Source organism: Oryctolagus cuniculus, chromosome 3 (genome assembly GCF_964237555.1).
Source record: "Oryctolagus cuniculus chromosome 3, mOryCun1.1, whole genome shotgun sequence".
Taxonomy (NCBI): Eukaryota; Metazoa; Chordata; class Mammalia; order Lagomorpha; family Leporidae; genus Oryctolagus; species Oryctolagus cuniculus.
In genome coordinates, this window is record NC_091434.1 from 145385691 (window position 1) to 145405220 (window position 19530).

At 38.4% G+C, this 19530-nt stretch overlaps 1 protein-coding gene across 13 annotated transcripts in view; it reads left to right on the forward strand.

Annotated features, from left to right (window-relative positions):
• The window catches only part of CD36 (CD36 molecule (CD36 blood group)), a 206392-nt gene that overhangs the window by 165146 nt on the left and 21716 nt on the right, over positions 1-19530 (forward strand). For all 13 annotated transcript variants that reach the window (XR_011387411.1, XM_070071236.1, XM_070071240.1 and 10 more), the window contains exons 2-4: positions 6992-7072; positions 7558-7765; positions 18684-18844. Coding sequence is in view for 12 of the 13 variants with exons in the window: in XM_070071236.1 (XP_069927337.1) it covers positions 7646-7765; positions 18684-18844 (281 nt within the window). In the remaining variant the exon portion in view is untranslated. The remainder of the gene's footprint in view (positions 1-6991; positions 7073-7557; positions 7766-18683; positions 18845-19530) is intronic.

Sequence of the window (19530 nt, forward strand, 5' to 3'; positions counted from 1 at the left end):
GCTCATCCAAGTAAATTTCTAAATAACTGTAAATGGCATAAATTCTGTATTTTAAATTTCAAACAGTGTCTGCAGTTATCATGAAACATTGATAAAATTTTTGTAAAGATTTGCAGTCTTTTCCCATTTGGTTTTAAGTCAGTGATGTCTGTTGAAGTGGAAAGAAAGCAATGCTGAAATGAAATATCTAAAAAGTTTTGTTATATAAAGAATCTAGTCATTCTTTGACATTCATTAAGAGGAAAAATGTAGAAATCTTTTTATATACTAAAGTTATTAGTAAACCAGAAAAATGAACCAAATACAAAACTATCAGATAACAGCTTAGCCTGGGAGGACTATTATAATTACAGTTGGAGAGGTACTTGTACAGAGTGTACTGAAAGCTTTGGAACTTATCTAATAAGTAACATTACTGCCTTTATTTTATGAAAGTTTTAGCCAACTTTACCCAAATATATTTGCTATGTTTGTGTTTTCTTTTGTCTGCTGAAGGAAGCAATTCTGTAATTATTTTCTGATTTAATCATGTTTTAGTTCACTAGCACAAGATTTTGCTAAAAATTTCAAGTAACATTGTTTTCAGCTTCCTTTCCATTTGCATGGTATTTTCATCATATACATATGTGTATAAATGTATATGTAATCAAATTTTGTTATAAGTTTAAAATAATCATTACTATTTGTATAACATGTATACATTTATTATAATTCTGAAACAACCTGGGCAATATGAAGTAACCTTGTTATGTTATAGTTGCTTAAAATGACATTTCAAAATAACATTCACCATGAAAATTTTATACATTATTACATTTAATTTTATTTAATACTTTTAATCTTATTTGGTGTACAAAAACTCGTTTATGAGAAAATTGAATGACAAACTCTAAGAGCTTCAAATTTAGCTCTCAACTTCAGCTCTCAACTTCAGACCCACAATCCTAACCCCTGTAAGCTTATTAGTATCTTTCTGTTTATACTAGAATTTTGGGTGTGAAAAAAACATATAAGTTTTGAGATTGAGTTTTTCTAGGCAAACCTGTTTAAGTTACTATTACTCTATAAGAGGCATTTCAAACTTGTAGTAATCCCTAGTTCATATGCCTCTAATAGAAGAATTCATTTTAGAAGGAACCTGAGTATAATATGTGAAGCCCAATACATTTATATGTATGATTATTATTGTGATATTTGAGTTATACGATTTAGCTGGGTGTAGTATTGTTTTATATGACAAGTATCTATTCAGAGAATATTTATATTGTATATTTTTACCTGCATATATTTTGATAGTATGAAAAGGCACATACAAGAAAGTCAAAAGATTATGGTAACTTCTATACCAGAAGATGTTGGTCATCTTCTAATTCTCCTATTTATTTTTTGGCTAGAGGCATTGGGTTTTATTCAGTAACTCAGAGCCCAAGTACAGTGTGACTGAAAGTTTGAATGGGTGCAATTCCTGCCCGATTTTTCTTTTTTTAAAAAATATTTTATGTATTTACTTGTGAGGTAGAGTTATAGACAGAGAGACTGAGAGACACAGAGGAAGGTCTTCATCCACTGGCTCAATCCCAAAATGGCTGCAATGACTGGAGCTGGCCTGACCCAGAGCCAGCAGCCCTGAGCTTCTTCCGGGTCTCTGATATGGGTGCAAGGGCCCAAGCACTTGACCTATTTTCTGCTGCATTCCCAGGCAGTAAGCAGAGAGCTGGATCAGAAGTGGAGCAGCCAGGGCTTAAACAAGCTCCCTTTAGGGATGCTGGTGCTGCAGGGGGAGGCTTAGCCTACTATGCTACAGCACCACCTACCTATCCTCTTCTTATACCAGTTAGCTTTCCTTTGCTCTTGAGTATTGTGCATCAAATTTATTTTTATTTTTTTTACTTTTATTTAATGAATATAAATTTCCAAAGTACAGCTTATGGATTACAATGGCTTCCCCCCCATAACTTCCCTCCCACCTGCAACCCTTCCCTCTCCCACTCCTTCTCCCCTTCCCTTCACATCAAGATTCATTTTCAATTTTCTTTATATACAGAAGATCAATTTAGCATATATTAAGTAAAGCTTTCAATAGTTTTTGTGCATCAAATTTAAAAGGAGATTTCTATATTTGAATAGTACTTCATGAAGGTGGATCTAATGGCCTTCTGTTTCCAATGATGAAACAGAACCAATTTTAAAAGATTGGCTTGCACCTATTTCTATGAGATTGGATTTCGATCTGTTATCTCATATATTTCTAGGGAACCATGGCATGGTTTGCATAGGGTAAAAATCTGGAAAGACATTGTGTTAATTTTGGAAGGAAACTAGATTTCATACTTTTTTCAACCTATTGCTGGATTAATCATCCCCAGTGATTCTACAAATTGGATTTAGTGGGCAAATGTTGCATTTCTTTGATGAGGAAGAGTCTGTGTATTAAAAAAATGACTGCATGTACTTAATAGAATCACAAGTGTGTGATCTAGTTTCCTATCCTAAGAAAAAGTGGAAGGAAGGTTAATGGAAAGAACAGGAAATTTTAGGTATCCAATGATCATCAGGAAAATGTCATGTGGGTACTGGGACTCATTGGTGGTACAAAAACCCTGGAAATCTGAAACTATTTCCAATTTCATAGTTCATATCCCAGAAAAGTTACCTCTGGGTGGAGTTTCCCAGGGAACACAGCTTTGTTCACACATGGGAATAATTATAGATTCTCTGTGGATTTGCTCTCATGTTCCAGTCTTTTTTTTTTTTTAAGATTTATTTATTTGCTTGAAAGTTGGAGTTAAACACAGAGAGAAGGAGAGGCAGAGAGAGAGAGAGAGAAGTCTTCCATCCAATGATTCACTCCCCAACTGGCCACAACAGCCAGAGCTGTGCCAATTGGAAGCCAAGAGCCACGAGCTTCTTCCAGGTCTCCCATGTGGGTACAGAGGCCTAAGGACTTGGGCCATCTTCCACTGCTCTCCCAGGCCATAGCATATAGCTGGATCAAAAGTGGAGCAGCTGGGACTTGAACCAGCACTCACGTGGGATGCCAGCATTGCAGGCAGAGACTTAACCTGCTACGCCACAGCACCCGCCCCTCTAGTCCATTTTTTAGAGAAGCCTCTTATAGTTCAGTCTACTACAAGTTTTGCAATAAGTTCAGTTCTTGAATCCCCAAAATATTGGAAGGTTATGTTGCTTAAAAGTTCATTATAAAAACACTCCATTAATTTGACATCAGAAAAAAGAGAAAGAAGTTCCTTTTATCCCTCCTTTCAAAAACAGCCCAAGGGAATAGTCTACTTGTGAGTTCTAAAAAGGAATAGGATTTATAATCTATGAATCAGCAACTCTTATTCACCTTGAGAATCAGGAAAAGTATGTGACTAGTAACATCTTGTATTCTGCCATTTATTTTCCTTTCTTTCCTTTTTAAAAATTTATTTATTTATTTGAAAGGCAGAAAGAGAGAGAAAGAGAGAGAGAGAGAGAGATCGGTCTTCCATCCTTTAGTTCACTCCCCAAATGGCTGCAATGGCCAGAGCAGGGCCCATCCAAAGCAAGGAGCCAAGAGCTTCTTCTAGGTCTCCCATGTTGGTGTAGGGATCCAAGGACTTGGGCCATCTTCTGCTTTCTCAGGGGCTTTTGCAGGGAGCTGGATTGAAAGTGAAGCATCTAGGACTCGAACCAACATCCATATGGAATGCCAGCACTGCAGGTGGCAACTTTACCTGCCCTGACACAGCTCCGGGACCCTCTTCTTTCTTTATATAAGTCTCAAGAATTTTCTGAAACTATTTGCTGTCCAAATTTAAGAACTCTAAGCAAGAAATAAATTATGACATATCAAAGTTTTGTTTATTTCTTAAAAGGCAAATAACCAGTAAAAAATAAAATTGAATTCAGGTTTAGCAAGTGAAATTAATTACTTAATATTTATGAAGCTATCCATTAAAAAACCCAAGTATGCAATACCCAAACTTTGCATGCTATAAATAGCCACATTTGATGAAATGGTAGAGAGAAACTATACCTTTTCTCTGACAATAAATAAGAGTGGAGAGGTGTTAATAGAATATTCTGTGTAACCTGAACTTTTCTTTCAATGCTCAGTGCCTGTCCTCCATGTGTTTGGTCCTCCTTTGCCTCTGGTAAATTTTAAACTAATTATAATTTTGTATTAGGCAGCATAAGGATAAAGTATGATTATAATAGCAATATCTCATTACTCATGATTTCAAGGCACTCACTGAAGAATAATAAATGAACCCAAGGAATGTCAAATAACTGTCCTACACTTAGGGGAAAAGTAGAAATTTACAGCAAGGTAGTAAAAGTTCGTTAGTTGAAACTTCAAGAAGTAGATAAGTTCTCTCTCTCTCTTTCTCTCTCAAATTGAGTATATGAATGAAATAATTAAAGATTAATACTTTTGCTCATATACCACCCAGTCTAATGTTATATAAGTAATCTGTCTAAGCATGATTCAACAGAATACATTATTTCATACTTCTGTTTTCTAATGAATTTGGCTTAATAGCAGTGGGATGTGTACACTGTCTCACTTCAGTTTTAAGTTTAAAGCAGGCGGAGTATAGGCACTACACTGGCCTGTCCACTGTTCAGTATGTCTGGGCTCAGAGTGCATAAAAGCCCACATACTTAGTCTGTGTGTCTAGAGACGGCAGCCCTCATGACATATGGAGGTGATGCACTGGCTCAGCTGCTTGTCTTAAAACTTCTAATCTCCTCTTCACATTTCACTCTACACTGGGGGACTCTGAGGGGCAAACAGATTAATTGGCTAGCTCACTCTCACCTGGCACGAGAATGGTACATCCATCTTTGGTTTAATCTTCAGTCTTCTAACCTCCATTACACCAGTTTGCAGAGATGTATTTTTATTACTTCCTTAAGTATAACTTCAAGATAGATTGTTGGTTTCCAGCACACACAACCCCAGGGTGACATTCGCTATTTAACAATTACTATGGTTGCTTAAATGATTGTTTCAAGAAAAATTTAAGCAGGCTGGTGTGGTTAAGCTGCTACTTACAACACCAGCACTTGAGACTGGAATGCCAATTCTGGTACTGGCTGCAGCACTTCCAATATAACTCCCTGCTAATACACCTGGGAAGACACTGGAAGATGGTGAAATGACTTTTGTCCCTACCACCATGTGGGAGACCAGGATGGAGTTCCAGGTTCCTGGCTTTGGCCATATCTAGCCCCAGCCATTGGGGCCACTAGGGGAGAGAACCTGCAGATAGAAGAGTCTCTCTCTCTCTCTCTCTCCCTCTCTCTCTCTCTCTCTCTCACACACACACACACACACACACACACACACCTTGCCTTTCAAATTAAATAAATTTTTAAAAAGTGTTTAAGGCACTATATAATTATACTTTGCAAAGGAAATGCATTATTTGATAATATTCAGTATTTATTATTATCAATCTTAAACAACTTACCCCATTGCATGATGGCAATACTTGCTAAAGCCACAGGAGGTGGCACAGTACATGTGTTCAAAGGGTAAGGAAGCTGTTATTTCTGCTCCACCCCAAATGATTAATAAAAAGCCAGTGTCCCATGCTCAGGGAGACATAAAAGTTCACAGGAAAAATAAACCAATTGTATATACTTGTGTGCATTCCTTTTACATTGGTGAAAACATGTGCCAGTAATGACCTCAGTGAGACTGAGTTGATGGGGTACCATGATAAACAGTGACAGAATCCTCAGGAAACAGAAGTCCTAAAGGATAAAAATAGTAAATAAATTTTGTAGCAGTTATCTTTCACCATTGTTTTCTTAGCTATGCACGTAATAGTTCTGAGAACCTGAAAGTTTTCTCAAGTGAAAATGCATACTGGCAGAGAGAGTAATACTTCTATGGCAAAAAAGGAGGTGGGGTTTGGGGGGGAAGCTGAGATCATAAGAAAATATGGATTTTCCTACAATCATTGGTAATGGGGCAGCAGTTATGGCACCACTTGTGATGCCTGCAGGGCATATCCAAGCACCCAGGTTCAAATTCAAGCTCTTCTCCCAATTCCAGCTTCCTGCTAATGCACACCTGGGGAGGCAGCAGGTTTTAGTTCAACTACTTGTGCTCCTGCTGCCCACATGGGAGACAGGATAGAATTCCAGTCCCCTGAAATTGATGTAGCTTAGCCCCAGCTGTTGTAGGCATTTGGGGAGGGAACCAAAAGATGGAAGATCTTCTCTGTCCCTCTTTCTCTATCTCTGCCTTTTAAATAGAATGAAAATAATTTTTTAAAAATTATTGGCAATTATATTCTGTGTGCACCTCTTTTTGAGCTATAGCTTTTGTACTGCTAATACCTGTGTTTTCCTTGGTCATGAAATAGACTGTTTTCAAAATTAGTTAGTTAATGAAAGAGAGGGACAGAGAGAGATATGCTCCCATCTTCTGTGTCCCTCCCAAATGCCTGCAATGGCAGGGACTGGGCTAGGTTGAAGCTGGGACTTGAGAACTCAATCTTTTATGTTGGTGGCAGAGATCCAATTACTTGAGCCATCATCAGTACTCCAGGAGCTAAAGTCAGGAACCAGAGCTGGATATATGGTCCAGGTATTCTGATATGGGACGTGGATGCCTTAAGTACTTCCATCCTGACACTATTTCTTTATAAGCTTCAAAGCACATTCTTACTGTGTCTCAATGACAGGTAAATTTCATTATGGGAAAAATCCCATCACAACCAAAATAATTCAAATGAATGTGCTTTGAAGAATATTAATCTTACTACAACAGTATCCATCCATTCCATACATTGTTTTAGTCCAAGTTTTATGTTATAATTGTATATAAAATGAAATATCATACAGTTTAGACATGAACTCAGTATTCATGAAAGATATTTTTTAAATGGTTATCCTTATGATTGCATTTGAGTATATTCAACTGTTAATTTTCTGACAATATTTTCTTAAAAAATATTTTATCTGTTTACCCATACTTTTGTTTTAATAGCTTACAAATGATTGGAAGAACTGATTCTTTCTGAAGTTCCTCAGATTATTTCCTGTAAAATCCTGTTTAATCGTGAATAAGGTATAGTAAAATATGAAAAAGAAACAAGCAAAACCCCAATCATGCCACCCTCCTTGCTTGGAAGTTGGAGACGGTGTCCAGTTTACAGGAGAACTGCAGGTGGGGTGGAGATGGTTATGTTTGGGTGGAGAAGCCAGATAGAGGGCAAGGATGCAACTGATCATCCCAGGCTGGAAGATAGTGGCTGAGGGTGAGAGTACAAGAGCATGGCTCTCCTCTGATAAGGTTTCAATGTGTTAATCATCCAGGGGAATAAAATTCAGAGGAGGATTTTGAAGAAACACAATATACAGTATGGTTTCTGGCACTGTGGTAGTTTAGGAGCAATAAAGAGAAGCAGCAGCCAGAAAGTGAGTTTGGTAGAGCTAAAGAATTAGTCCATTTAGAACTGGAAAAACTATGTTTCAGTTGCATGTTGTCTTTGTACTTTGAACTTTTTGTGCTGATATTTATGCTTCTGTTTTATGATCTTTTCCTAATGACAGAACCAGACTTGGTAGAAAACACCTGAATCGTACCTGGGAGTTTGGAAGAAGCAGGTGCATAACCTTCATTCGTTTCCCACAAAAGAAAATGGGCTGCGACCGGAACTGTGGTCTTATCGCGGGGGCCGTGATTGGTGCGGTGCTGGCTGTGTTTGGAGGTATTCTAATGCCAGTTGGAGACATACTGATTGAGAAGACAATTAAAAAGGTACGAGTAATCCAAACAGTATTTCTTATCATACTACGTATTTCTTCTCTTTTTTGGCTATGGGGACTTACATAATCCATGGTAACCAGTAATTCTGTTTCTTTAACATAAGGGTAATCACGGATCACTGAAACTGGACATGACAGAGAAGTGTCCCTGTGCAAAACATTGCAAGTGTAATGTGTACATAACATGAATACATTCCCATCTTACACACATCCAAATTCAGATAAAAGCTATTCACAGATCTGAAGATTAGTAGAAATATTATTTTCAATTATGTTCAAAGAATATGTTGATGTGCTTTTGAATGAAAAATAATAAGGGTATTTGCTAAGTGGATATAAAGTAGTTGAATTTTGATTCCTATTGATAACAGTAAAATCATGGATATATTAAACACTTTAATATTGGAGCTCAAACATTTGATAAACTGATAAATAAGTTTGGTAAACTGCTACATTTTATAGTAATGTAGTATCTCTAATATGTGTAAAGATGGTTATCTCACAGATACTTTCTAATTATAAAGTTTTATATTTTACTCTCAGAAAATACTTTTTGAAATATATTAGGTGAGATATATCTCAGCATATCTCAACAAGTTGACTGTAGTTTTAACAAAAATTAGACCAATTTGATAGACACTATAGAATTATGTCTCAGCCAAGTTCATTCTCATTAGCCTCACACTCACTTACCAGGACATTCAATAGAAAGAAGATAGTGAGGGGAGGCATGCCTGCTGAAATCCTGAAGTGGGATGGCATATTCAATGGCAGGGTTACAAAAATTAAGCTGCCAAGTAAAAGATAAAATGAAGCACACAGTTGTGAACTTGAGAGTTTGTGTCCTGCCCAAAAGCATATATGTCCATCTTTTAAAACACAATGCTGGCCAAATTAAACACAGCCTGGTCAGGGTTTCAAGGACCTGGACAGAGTTAATGTAGTACACAATGGAAAACAATAAGAATTGAACCAAAAACTGTGGTAGACCAACCAGTTCATACTGAAATTTCTGTTACTGTCCAGAATTTTGTGTCTCTCCTCCATTCATCCATGTCTGACATCATCATCTTACTAGGAATATAAACACCATTTTACTTCATGGAATCATGGACTTAACTGACAAAGTAATATGAAGAATTAATTTCAAATCTCGTTACTCATGACAAGGTGTTACTATGTTTTGATTTTTCTTTAGCTAAAAATGCTAAAGGTTTTTAAGTTAAAGGAAATCTTCTCACTGAATGTTTATAGCTATTGTCTTAGTATAAAATATGTGAGGACTGCAAAAAGTTCATGGGAAATGGAATTTTTAAAAAAGTTTATTTGTGGGCAAAAAAACTTGTAATCCATGCCTGGTTTTATCATATATATTTTCTGTGATTTTTAAAAGATTCATTGCATGGGGGTTTTTTACAGTATTAATGCCTATATTTGAATCCTACATTTATTCAATAATAGTATAAGAATTTCCAGCTCCTCTGTTGCTGATATATTGTAGATCTTCAGCCTCATGCACTGATTGAGTTGAATCATATCTCTGGCCTTTGAATCTCCAGTTCTCCTGACAATGTTTTGCTGTGGGCTATGAAGGACAGACAGGTGATGATGAAGCACAACTTGTCCATTAATGCAAGGTGGCATTGCCATTGTTCTGACACCTTCCCCCTCTGTGAACTGTGCTTCTCACTTGGCCTTTCTCCATTGACAGGACAGGATCAATGTCTATGTTAGCACAAACTATAATTTCTTTTGCAAAAGTCTTCTAAATGGAAAAGTCACAATCATTTCCCAGTGTACAGGCTTTTAGACTCTTTTTCCAGACACATTTTAGATCATAAATAGCTGGACATTGATCCTCTAATTTATTTTCTGCTTCATGCAACAAAGTGTATACCCATTCTCTCCTGGTTGACATGTGAATTCCAGCATATATTTTCAGCCAACTCTTTAATATTTATCCATAGGCTCATAATAATCATGAGAAAATAAAAGATAACAGATGTCAAAAAGTACTTTTTATAAAGTGACTAAGAGAAAAAAATAAATTTTTACCTCAACAGTGTAAGTTGCAACTGGGGGAAATTGTGTCATAAAAAATAGATGTGAGAATCTAGAGTTGAATTGTAGGTGTGTAATATGGAAAAGTAGATGCTGTTTATAAAGAAATATCTCAGAACATCCAAAATATTTCAGGAAGAAGGTGGAACTTCAGTTGGGTTTTGAAGTATGAATTTTGGAAGTCTAATGGACAACAGCCCAAAGGGAAAGAAGAGGTGGGGAATGTGCCAGGAATGATGGAGTGACAAGAGGAATGATTAGCAAAACAACATAGGCTTAAGTTTAGGAAGTTTTGACCCACAGACCAAAGAATATTTTAACTGATGTTTTAAAATGAAGTAGTAGTTGCTAAATGCTTCTTACTAAGGGTAAGCTATAACAAAACCTACACTCAAGATTGAGAGCATCAAGTGGCTGGGTTTCATGTGGTGCTTACTAAGAGTGCCTATATACCAACTTCTTTAATCTTCACAAATTTCTAGGAGGAGATAAAATTATTTCCCTCTTATTACAGGCACAAAATTTGTTGAATCAACTTGCCAACTTATCTAGCCCCTAGGAAAGGGAGTCAGTGCCAGATGTAGGCAATCTAAAGATACACACACACACACACACACACACAGCCTTGCATGCTATGCTTCCACAATAGAAAGGGCTGAAAAATATGGAGACCTAAACCAGCAAAACAAAAGGAAACTATGTAGGCCATGACCACTTTCAAGAATTTAAGATTCCTTTTCAGAAATGAGTTTGCATAATCTGCACATTATATAGCCAAAGCATTCTGGTCTGGCATGGAGTGGTACACAGAAAACATCAATGGATAATGGAATATAATGGGAGTTTGGAAAAGGGGGCTGGATTAGGAGAGAGGAAATAAAAAAATGCAAGATGTCTATGAATTCTTAATAGAAATACATAAGTTAGGACATGAAAGAAAGATTTTACATATGGTTTGATATGAAGATCATTCTGTACTCCAAAAGTCACAGCTCATGTGGATTTGATCATGGCTATAGAGATGACAGACAAAACAGATTTGTTCTCCAGTGAGATTAAATGAAGAGAGAAAAGAATAGAAAGGTTGCTGCAGGATTTGGGCATAATTTGGAGGCAGGAAGACAAAATCAAAAAGGGAAAGAAATGATTTCAGATGAAGTAATAGAAACAAGGGGGTGTAATTTCTTAGGATGTGATAGGAAGCCAGAGCTCAAGGGAAGAAGGAAATAACAGAACAATGTGCTTTTCGGTCTTGGTTTTGAAATGTAGGCTATATGTGCCATCTTTCACAAGGCAGAAGGAAGAGGTTAATGGAGTCAGACTCAAGAAGGAGGAAGTACAGAGCCGAGAGTTGAGGGAAATGATGACTTCTAAAAAAAGCTGTCAAATGATATTCCGTTACCATATATTCTAGACCAAGACTCATCATTAAATTTACAATGACCATGGTCTGTGGCTGACCCAAGGCCAAGTTCGAGTTTGCTCTCAGATTTGCTAAAAGTATAACAACCATATACACTTTATCAATTTTTGTCATATAAAGATGCTGGAACTTCTTATTTATGTAAGACTATTTCCTTTTCCTTTAGTTTACAAAACTATTTTTAAAATGAGAGTGGCATATGCATATCTTTGGCAGAGAAGATTCAAATCTGTGAATTACATGTAAACCTAGAGAGTCAAGTGTCTCACTCCCAGCTGAGATGCACTTAGGGTTATGTTGTTATTTTACAAACAAATAAGAATTTCAATGCTGTTGAGTTCTCATATGTTTATTATTGCATCTCACCGAATATTACTTATTATTTTAATTGATAGCAAATTTAGAAAGTGTTATTTTGAAAAAAAAAAAAAGAATTAAAATGCTTCATTGAAAAGATCAGAAAATCATCTAATTTTTAAGGTCAACTCCCTCATACTTTCCAGTTCTAAATGATGACACCCTGTTTGTATCATTTGAAATGTTCTAAAATAGACCAGAAATTTTACTTCTAACTTATTTAGCTTTTGCTGTTTCCTTCAAAGAGGTGGTTACTGAAGATTTTATGCTTGTTATGATTACAGATCAACCCCCCCCCCCCTTTTTTTTTTACTAATTGATTTGTGTGAAGCCAGAGGTTCACACAATCATTCTAGCAGATTAAAAGTCAACAGCATGAGCTGCTATCAATGTGGAAACCACCAAAGCACTTTGGAAAAGGTCAAAGTTCTGCCATCATTTGCCAAAGATAAAGTATTACTTGACATTGTTAATATCACTCAATAAAATGTTTAGTGAACATTGCACAACAAAGGGAATATTAAATAAATATGAATTTAATTTCCCTGTGTTATTGACTATATCATAGCAAAATGAAACTAAAGCTTTTTGGCATATTAAATGAGTATTATTCAGCTATAACATTATTTATTTCTATTATTTCTAACATCATTCAATTTTACTATCATTTATTTTCCCTATCCTTAAATAGGATGGTCCTTTAGTAACTTGTTCCTAAATTTACTTTCAGATAAATTGAAATAATAACAAGTTGCTTATTAAAATGACTAGTCTTCTGAAATAATATTGTATATCTTAATGTAAATTTATTTTTTTTAACTTGGAGAAATTGTTCTGTTTAGGATCAGCTAAGAGCAAATGGGAGTAGGAGGTGTGGAAGATGAAGTATCTTAAGTATGTTTCTGCTTTCTGCTATTTAAGGAATATTTACTTTTTTGTAGAGGGAATGCATATAAAAATGATGACAGCAGAAATAGAAGTGTCATAGGAAAGTACATTCGCTATTGGCACATGACTGGTTCAGGCAGTAGAGACTGTGAAGTAGTTAAAGCAGTGTGGGAAATAAATTATATTAAAGCCAACCCTCGGCCGGCGCCATGGCTCACTAGGCTAATCCTCTGCCTTGTGGCGCTGGCACCCCAGGTTCTAGTCCCGGTTGACCCTCTTCCAGGCCAGCTCTCTGCTGTGGCCCGGGAGTGCAGTGGAGGATGGCCCAAGTGCTTGGGCCCTGCACCCCATGGGAGACCAGGAGAAGCACCTGGCTCCTGCCATCGGATCAGCGCGGTGCGCTGGCCGCAGCACGCTGGCCGCGGTGGCCATTGGAGGGTGAACCAACGGCAAAGGAAGACCTTTCTCTCTGTCTCTCTCTCTCACTGTCCACTCTGCCTGTCAAAAAAAAAAAAAAAACAAAAACAAAAACAAAACAAAACAAAAAACAAAAAAACAAAAAAACAACCCTCTAAATGGTGGACAGTATTTGTATAATACTAAAATCTAAGATATATGAAATACTCATGGTGGGCTTACACTGTTCTAATGCCCACACTTATTCATCCTCTTAGCAACCAAAAGCATAATTGTTAACTTAAACTATATGAAAATACAGCTCAACCCCCGCCCCCCCCCCTTTTTTTTACTAATTGATTTGTGTGAAGCCAGAGGTTCACACAATCATTCTAGCAGATTAAAAGTCGACAGCATGAGCTGCTATCAATGTGGAAACCACCAAAGCACTTTGGAAAAGGTCAAAGTTCTGCCATCATTTGCCAACAATTTTTGACCTTCAAAAATAACTAACTTTGGGCTGGCACTGTGGCATAAACTGCTGTCTGCAGTGCCAATATCCCACATGGGTGCCAATTTGAGTCCCAGCTGCTCCACTTCCTTTTTTTTTTTTTTTAAAATATTTATATATTTACTTTGAAAGTCAGAGTTACGCAGAGAGAGAAGAGGAGGCAGAGAAGGGGAGAGGTCTTCTATCCACTGGTTGACTCCCCAGTTGGCCGCAGTGGCCGGAGACGCACTGATCTGAAGCCAGGAGCCACGAGCTTTCTCCAGGTCTCCCACATGGATGCAGGGGCTTAAGGGCTTGGGCCATCTTCCACTACTTTCCCAGGGCACAGCAGAGGGCTGGATCGAAAGTGGAGCAGCCAGTACTCGAACTGGCGCCCATATGGGATGCCCGCACTGCAGGTGGCAGCTTCACCCACTACGCCAAAGTACCGGCCCCATGCTCCATTTCCAACCCAGCTCCCTGTTAATGTGCCTGGAAAAGGACAGATGATGGCCCACATGCTTGGGCCCCTGCACCAATGTGGGAGATAGAAGAAGCTCCTGCCTCCTGGCTTAGGCCTGGCCCAGCCTTGTTACAGCCATTTGGAGAGTGAACCAGAGGATGGAAGACCTCTATCTCTTTCTCTCTCTGTAATTCTGACTTTCAATTAAATAAATTAAAAAAAAAAAAAACTAACTTCATGTAGTTCTAACTGAAATTATTTTTATCCTCATTTTCTGGGGAAGGAAACTGAGGGACAAATAACCTGCCCAAATTTAAATGGTTATTAAAGTGACCAGACAGGGAATCAAACTCATAGCATTTTATTTCCTTCTATGATTTGAGAGAAGAAGCCATTATATTTTGTTAGGACACCCATACGGCCAAATAGTCCAAACAAAGATCAAAATCTGCTATATATGATTCTGGAAAGTGAAATAGTATGTTTTCTACATTTGTACTCCACCTATCCTACACATAAAAGAATTCCAAGAGTAATACTCCATTGTTATGCTAACGTTGCCAGTCACGTAGAGGAGTGCTAATTTCATGCACAAACAATAATTGCCTGAGTATGTTCTAAAAGACCTGACTGTCCCTGGGCAGCCATTTGGCCTATTGGTGTAGATGCTGCTTAGGATACCTTCGTCCCACACTGCAGTGCCTGCGTTTGAGTTCTGGCCCTGGTGCCTGATGCCAACTTCCTTCTCATGCAGACTTTGGGAGGCAGCAGTGACAGCTCAGGTGGTCGGGTCCCCACCACCGACATGTGAGATGTGGATTGAATCCTTGACTCCAGCGTGGGCCTGACTCAGCCTGGGTGGTGGGAGCATTTGGGGAATGAATCAGAAAATGAGAGTTCTGTCTGGCTAGCATGTTTTCCTTCTCCCTCTCCTTCTTCCTTTCTCTCTCTTTGCTGCCCAGTCTCTCTCTCTGTATCTCAAATAAATAAACTTTTTGTTTTTTGAAAAAGAAGACATGGCTGTTAAAAATAACTTCCACTTTGATTATGGCCTTGTCTAAATAAGGTTGGAGTTGGTGAACTCAAGAGGCTTCCACAGCCTTGGCAGCTCATGACAAGAACCTCGGGTGTTACTGACGCCATAAACGAGAGTGTCAATTGTTAAGTCAACAACAGGAGTCACTGTGCACTTACTCCTCATGTAGGATCTCTGACCTTAATATGTGCTACTATGCAAATTAACAGTAAAACTAGTCTTCGTACAGTACTTTATACTTTGCATGCCTGTGTGGGTGCAAACTGTTGAAATCTTAGTATATACTAAGTTGAGCTTTTGTATATAAAGATAATTAAAAATGAATCTTAATGAAGAATGGGATGGGAGATGGGATGGTTTGTGGGTGGGAGGGTGGTTATGGGGTGAAAAACTGTTATAACCCAAAAGTTGTACTTTGGAAATTTATATTTATTAAATAAAAGTTCTCTTGGGCCAGCGCCACCGCTCACTAGGCTAATCCTCCGCCTAGCGGTGCCGATACACCGGGTTCTAGTCCCGGTTGGGGCGCCGGATTCTGTCCCGGTTGCCCCTCTTCCAGGCCAGCTCTCTGCTGTGGCCAGGGAGTGCAGTGGAGGATGGCCCAAGTGCTTGGGCCCTGCACCCCATGGGAGACCAGGAAAAGCACCTGGCTCCTGGCTCCTGCCATTGGATCAGCGCGGTGCGCCGGCCGCAACGCGCCGGCCGCGGCGGCCATTGGAGGGTGAACCAACGACAAAAGGAAGACCTTTCTCTCTGTCTCTCTCACTGTCCACTCTGCCTGTCAAAAAAAAAAAAAAAAAAAAAAGTTCTCTGAAAAAATAAGCCGATAAGATGGAAGAAAAAAATAACTATCTTGAAACTAGCAAAGTAGAATAGACATTTCAGAGTCTTCAGGTTAGACTTATTTATGAGATTTAGACAATCTGAATACTTAATATCAGGGTTATATGTCGATGTACACATTAGCCAAGTCAGAGGTCTTCAATTATATCTTTTATTCTGTCTTCATAATTATCAGCTTTCTTCAAAATCAGTGAAAGATTTGCAAACTAGGCAATATAGCTCCATTTAAGATCTTTCTCTTTTAAATTAACATGGATGTAAAATCTTTTACTCCTCTTAACGATTAAAGGAACCTCTAACACATTTAGTCTTGTTGTTCAAGTAGCTACTGCACAGTGTTCTAAGACACATAGTAATGTCATCAGAAGAAGAACTGCATTTGTTTTGACCACTATGATATTTTTCCTTTTGTCTCTGAACAAATCCTGGCGTTATGGGAACTGTACAATACTGGAGTGAGAAGTTGTGATATCTCCATTGCGTGCTACACAATCATCACATAACAATGAATCAGACATTTGTTTTTCCTATGAACTCCCCTTTCAACCTCTGAAAATAAGGTGGTGCTAACTCTAAGAGTATATAATTCCATATATCATTTCAATTCATTTTTTCAACATTTCTATTAAAAAAATCTCCAGCAACTAATAAGGCAAAATGATATAAAGGAAAAATGATAATAAGGAAATAATAATAATAAGGAAAAATGATATAAAGGAAAAAAAGGCCTAAAACACTTACAATGTCTTAAATGAATTATACAGTTAAGTACACATTATATATGTCAGACCCTATTGAATTCTGTAGGAATCGGAGTTTTTCTTCAAAGTTGGGGCTGAAATAACATGTGAACTTGGAGAGGCATGTGGTCAATTACAGATACTGCTTTAGGTTCCAAGATCCTTATGGTGTGATAATAATTGCATAATTCCCCTTTTGTAAAGTCTCTTGAAATTGGTAAATTGTTTCCAGCATCAACACTCTCATCAAACATCTTCACCTTTAGAATGGTTATAAGGTTTAATGTGATTTTGCCTTCATTTTGGGCTTGTTGCATGGAAGCAAGCTTTTTGAAGAGCAACTGGAAAGTTTTCCAGAGACAAGTTCTCAAAAAAGCAAGAGATTGCACATTACTTTAGCAGCTCCAGTGTACACAGTGTAAGTGCTTCGCAACGGCGTGGGATTTTGTAATTGCGTTTTAACACCACGCCTGGTAGTTCTCTGAGGAATTCCCTGACACTCAGCATTAAGCAATCGAATATGCTGAAGATACTAAACTTCATTTGGCTTCCACCCAGTATATGCAGAGGGTGACAGACAGGAGAAACAAAGACAGCTGGGACCTGCTGTAACAAAGGACTAGTACGGGGAGAGAGGAGGATTTTCTGAACCCACTGCTCCTTGCCCAGGTCACTCTGGGGCCACCTCCCTGGGTCCTCAGAGCCTCATTGTGCCCTACTGAAAAACAAGATTAGGTTTGATGTCTTTTCCTGACCCATTGTTCTAAGAACTCATGCTTCCAAGAGAAGGAAACAAATAGATCAGCTTGTTCCTGGATCCATGGATCCCCTTAAGCTTGTTTCTGTGAAATGGTTGTCTTCCTTTTCCCCTTGCACAGGTCTCCTACCTGTGCCTGCTTCCCAGGGCACTTAATTGGAAATACTGCTGGCTACAAAATCACCTTTGTTTGCATTGGTTACTATAGCTTCATAGACTTTGTGCTCTGAGAGTCAGCACCTAGGAAAGACACTGGGAGAGCCTCTATGGTGACTCTCTCATTTGGCAAATAATGAAATTGACCCTAAGGGGGTTGGTGACTTTCCACTTGGTCCCAAATCTCCTGAAGCAAAGAACCAGATTTCTAATGGAGGGTTTTTATATGCTATCATCGATGCATTTTCTTCTTGTCTATATTTGGTACAAGACTTTGTGAATTTTAATAGATTTTACCTAAGAAGACATATTCCTATCTCATCTTTTCATTTGCAGAATAGAATGGATTAGACTGTTGTAGTAACGGGTTGCTGCAAATGTATTAGGAGTTGGAGAAACTGTATGGAGCAGGATTCTGAGTGGAGAAGTCAATTTTTTTTTTTTTGTCTAGAAGTATTTATTGTCTTCATTTAATAGATGCTAAGCCATAAGCTTCTGAAATATCCAAGAAAGGAAAAAGTTTCTAATTTTTTTCCTTTAATTTTATGTTCTGCTTAATTAAATAAACTCATTTAGGGGCATAAAAGAAGTTAATGTTCAACTTGAAAAGTTTTTGGAACAATTTGAATACACTTTTAAATTGTCACTGACCATTGCAGTGTTCCCCCAGGGTCACTCTAGAATTTGCAATGGTTTGCTTTAACATCCACAGTCCAGCCTTCAGGGTTACACATAGATGCTTGTCACAAGAGGGTACCTAAAAAGGGTTACAGTCCTAGTACCTCAAAACCATGTCCACTGTGGCCAGTGCTGTGGCATAGTAAGCTGCTGCCTGTGGTGCCAGCGTCTAATACGGATACTGGTTTGCATCCTGGCTGTTTCTCTTCGATCCAGCTCTGCTATGACCTGGGAAAGCAGCAGAAGATGACCCAAGTGCTTGGGCCCCTGTGTCCATGTGAGAGACCCAGCAAAAGTTTCTGGCTCCTGGCTTTGGATCTGCTCAGCTCTGGCTGTTGTGGCCATCTGGGTAATGAACCAGTGGATGGAAGACCTTTCTCTCTGTCTCTCCTCTCTCTGTAACTCTGCCTCACAAATAAATAAACAACATATTTTAAAAGGAAAAGAAAGACCAGTTCCACTGCCAAGTGCATGTCAAAGTTGCAGAGGTTCTCATGAGCAAGACCCTTGAACTTGAGGCTTTCATCTTGGCTCATTGAAGGTGATAAAAAAGAAGCTCCTAGCAGGCCCTGCCTTTACTACAAAGAAATAACCTGCATATTTTATTTTTTCTTATTCCTAGGAAGTTGTCCTTGAGGAAGGTACAATTGCTTTTAAAAACTGGGTGAAAACAGGCACAGATGTTTATAGACAGTTTTGGATCTTCGATGTGCAAAATCCAGACCAAGTGGTAGCAAACAGCAGCAACATTAAGGTGAAGCAAAGAGGTCCTTACACGTACAGGTGAGTGATTCTCCACTGCTGAGTGGGCCATGGGGCTTGTGTCTGGACCACATACGTTTCTAAGAGGGTGTCTACCTGACCAATGTCCCTGTATTGAAATGTCCTTGTTGTGTCTCTGCCATTTAAGACATTTTGCAATGCTCTTTCCCATCTGGGTAGAATCCTAGACTATTAAGAATTTAATCATTATATTTACTTTTTAATTAAAAGTATTTATTCCTTTTTTAAAGACTTGTGTATTTGAAAGTCAGAGGTACAGTAAGAGAGGGAGAGACAGAGAGACAGAAAGAGAGAGAGAGAGAAAGAAAAAGAAAGAAAAAGAGAGAGAAAGAGAGAGAGAGAAAGAGAGAGAGAGAAAGAGATCTTCCATATACTGCCTTACTCCCCAGATGGCCAGGGCCAGGCAGAAGCCAGTAGCTTCTTCCAGGTCTCCTCCGTGGGTGCAAGAGGCCCAAGGACTTGGGCCATCTTCTGCTGTTTTTCCCAGGCACGTTAACAGGGAGCTGGATCAGAAGTGGAGCAGCCAGGACTTGAACTAGTTCCTATATAGGATGCCAGCACTGCAGGCAGAGGCTTAATCTGCTACACTATACCTGCCCCATGCTACTTCTTATAAGCACTGCCTTCACCAAAGATTAGGAATACATTTATGATATCCATATGGAAACATCCCTAAGTCCTGCATT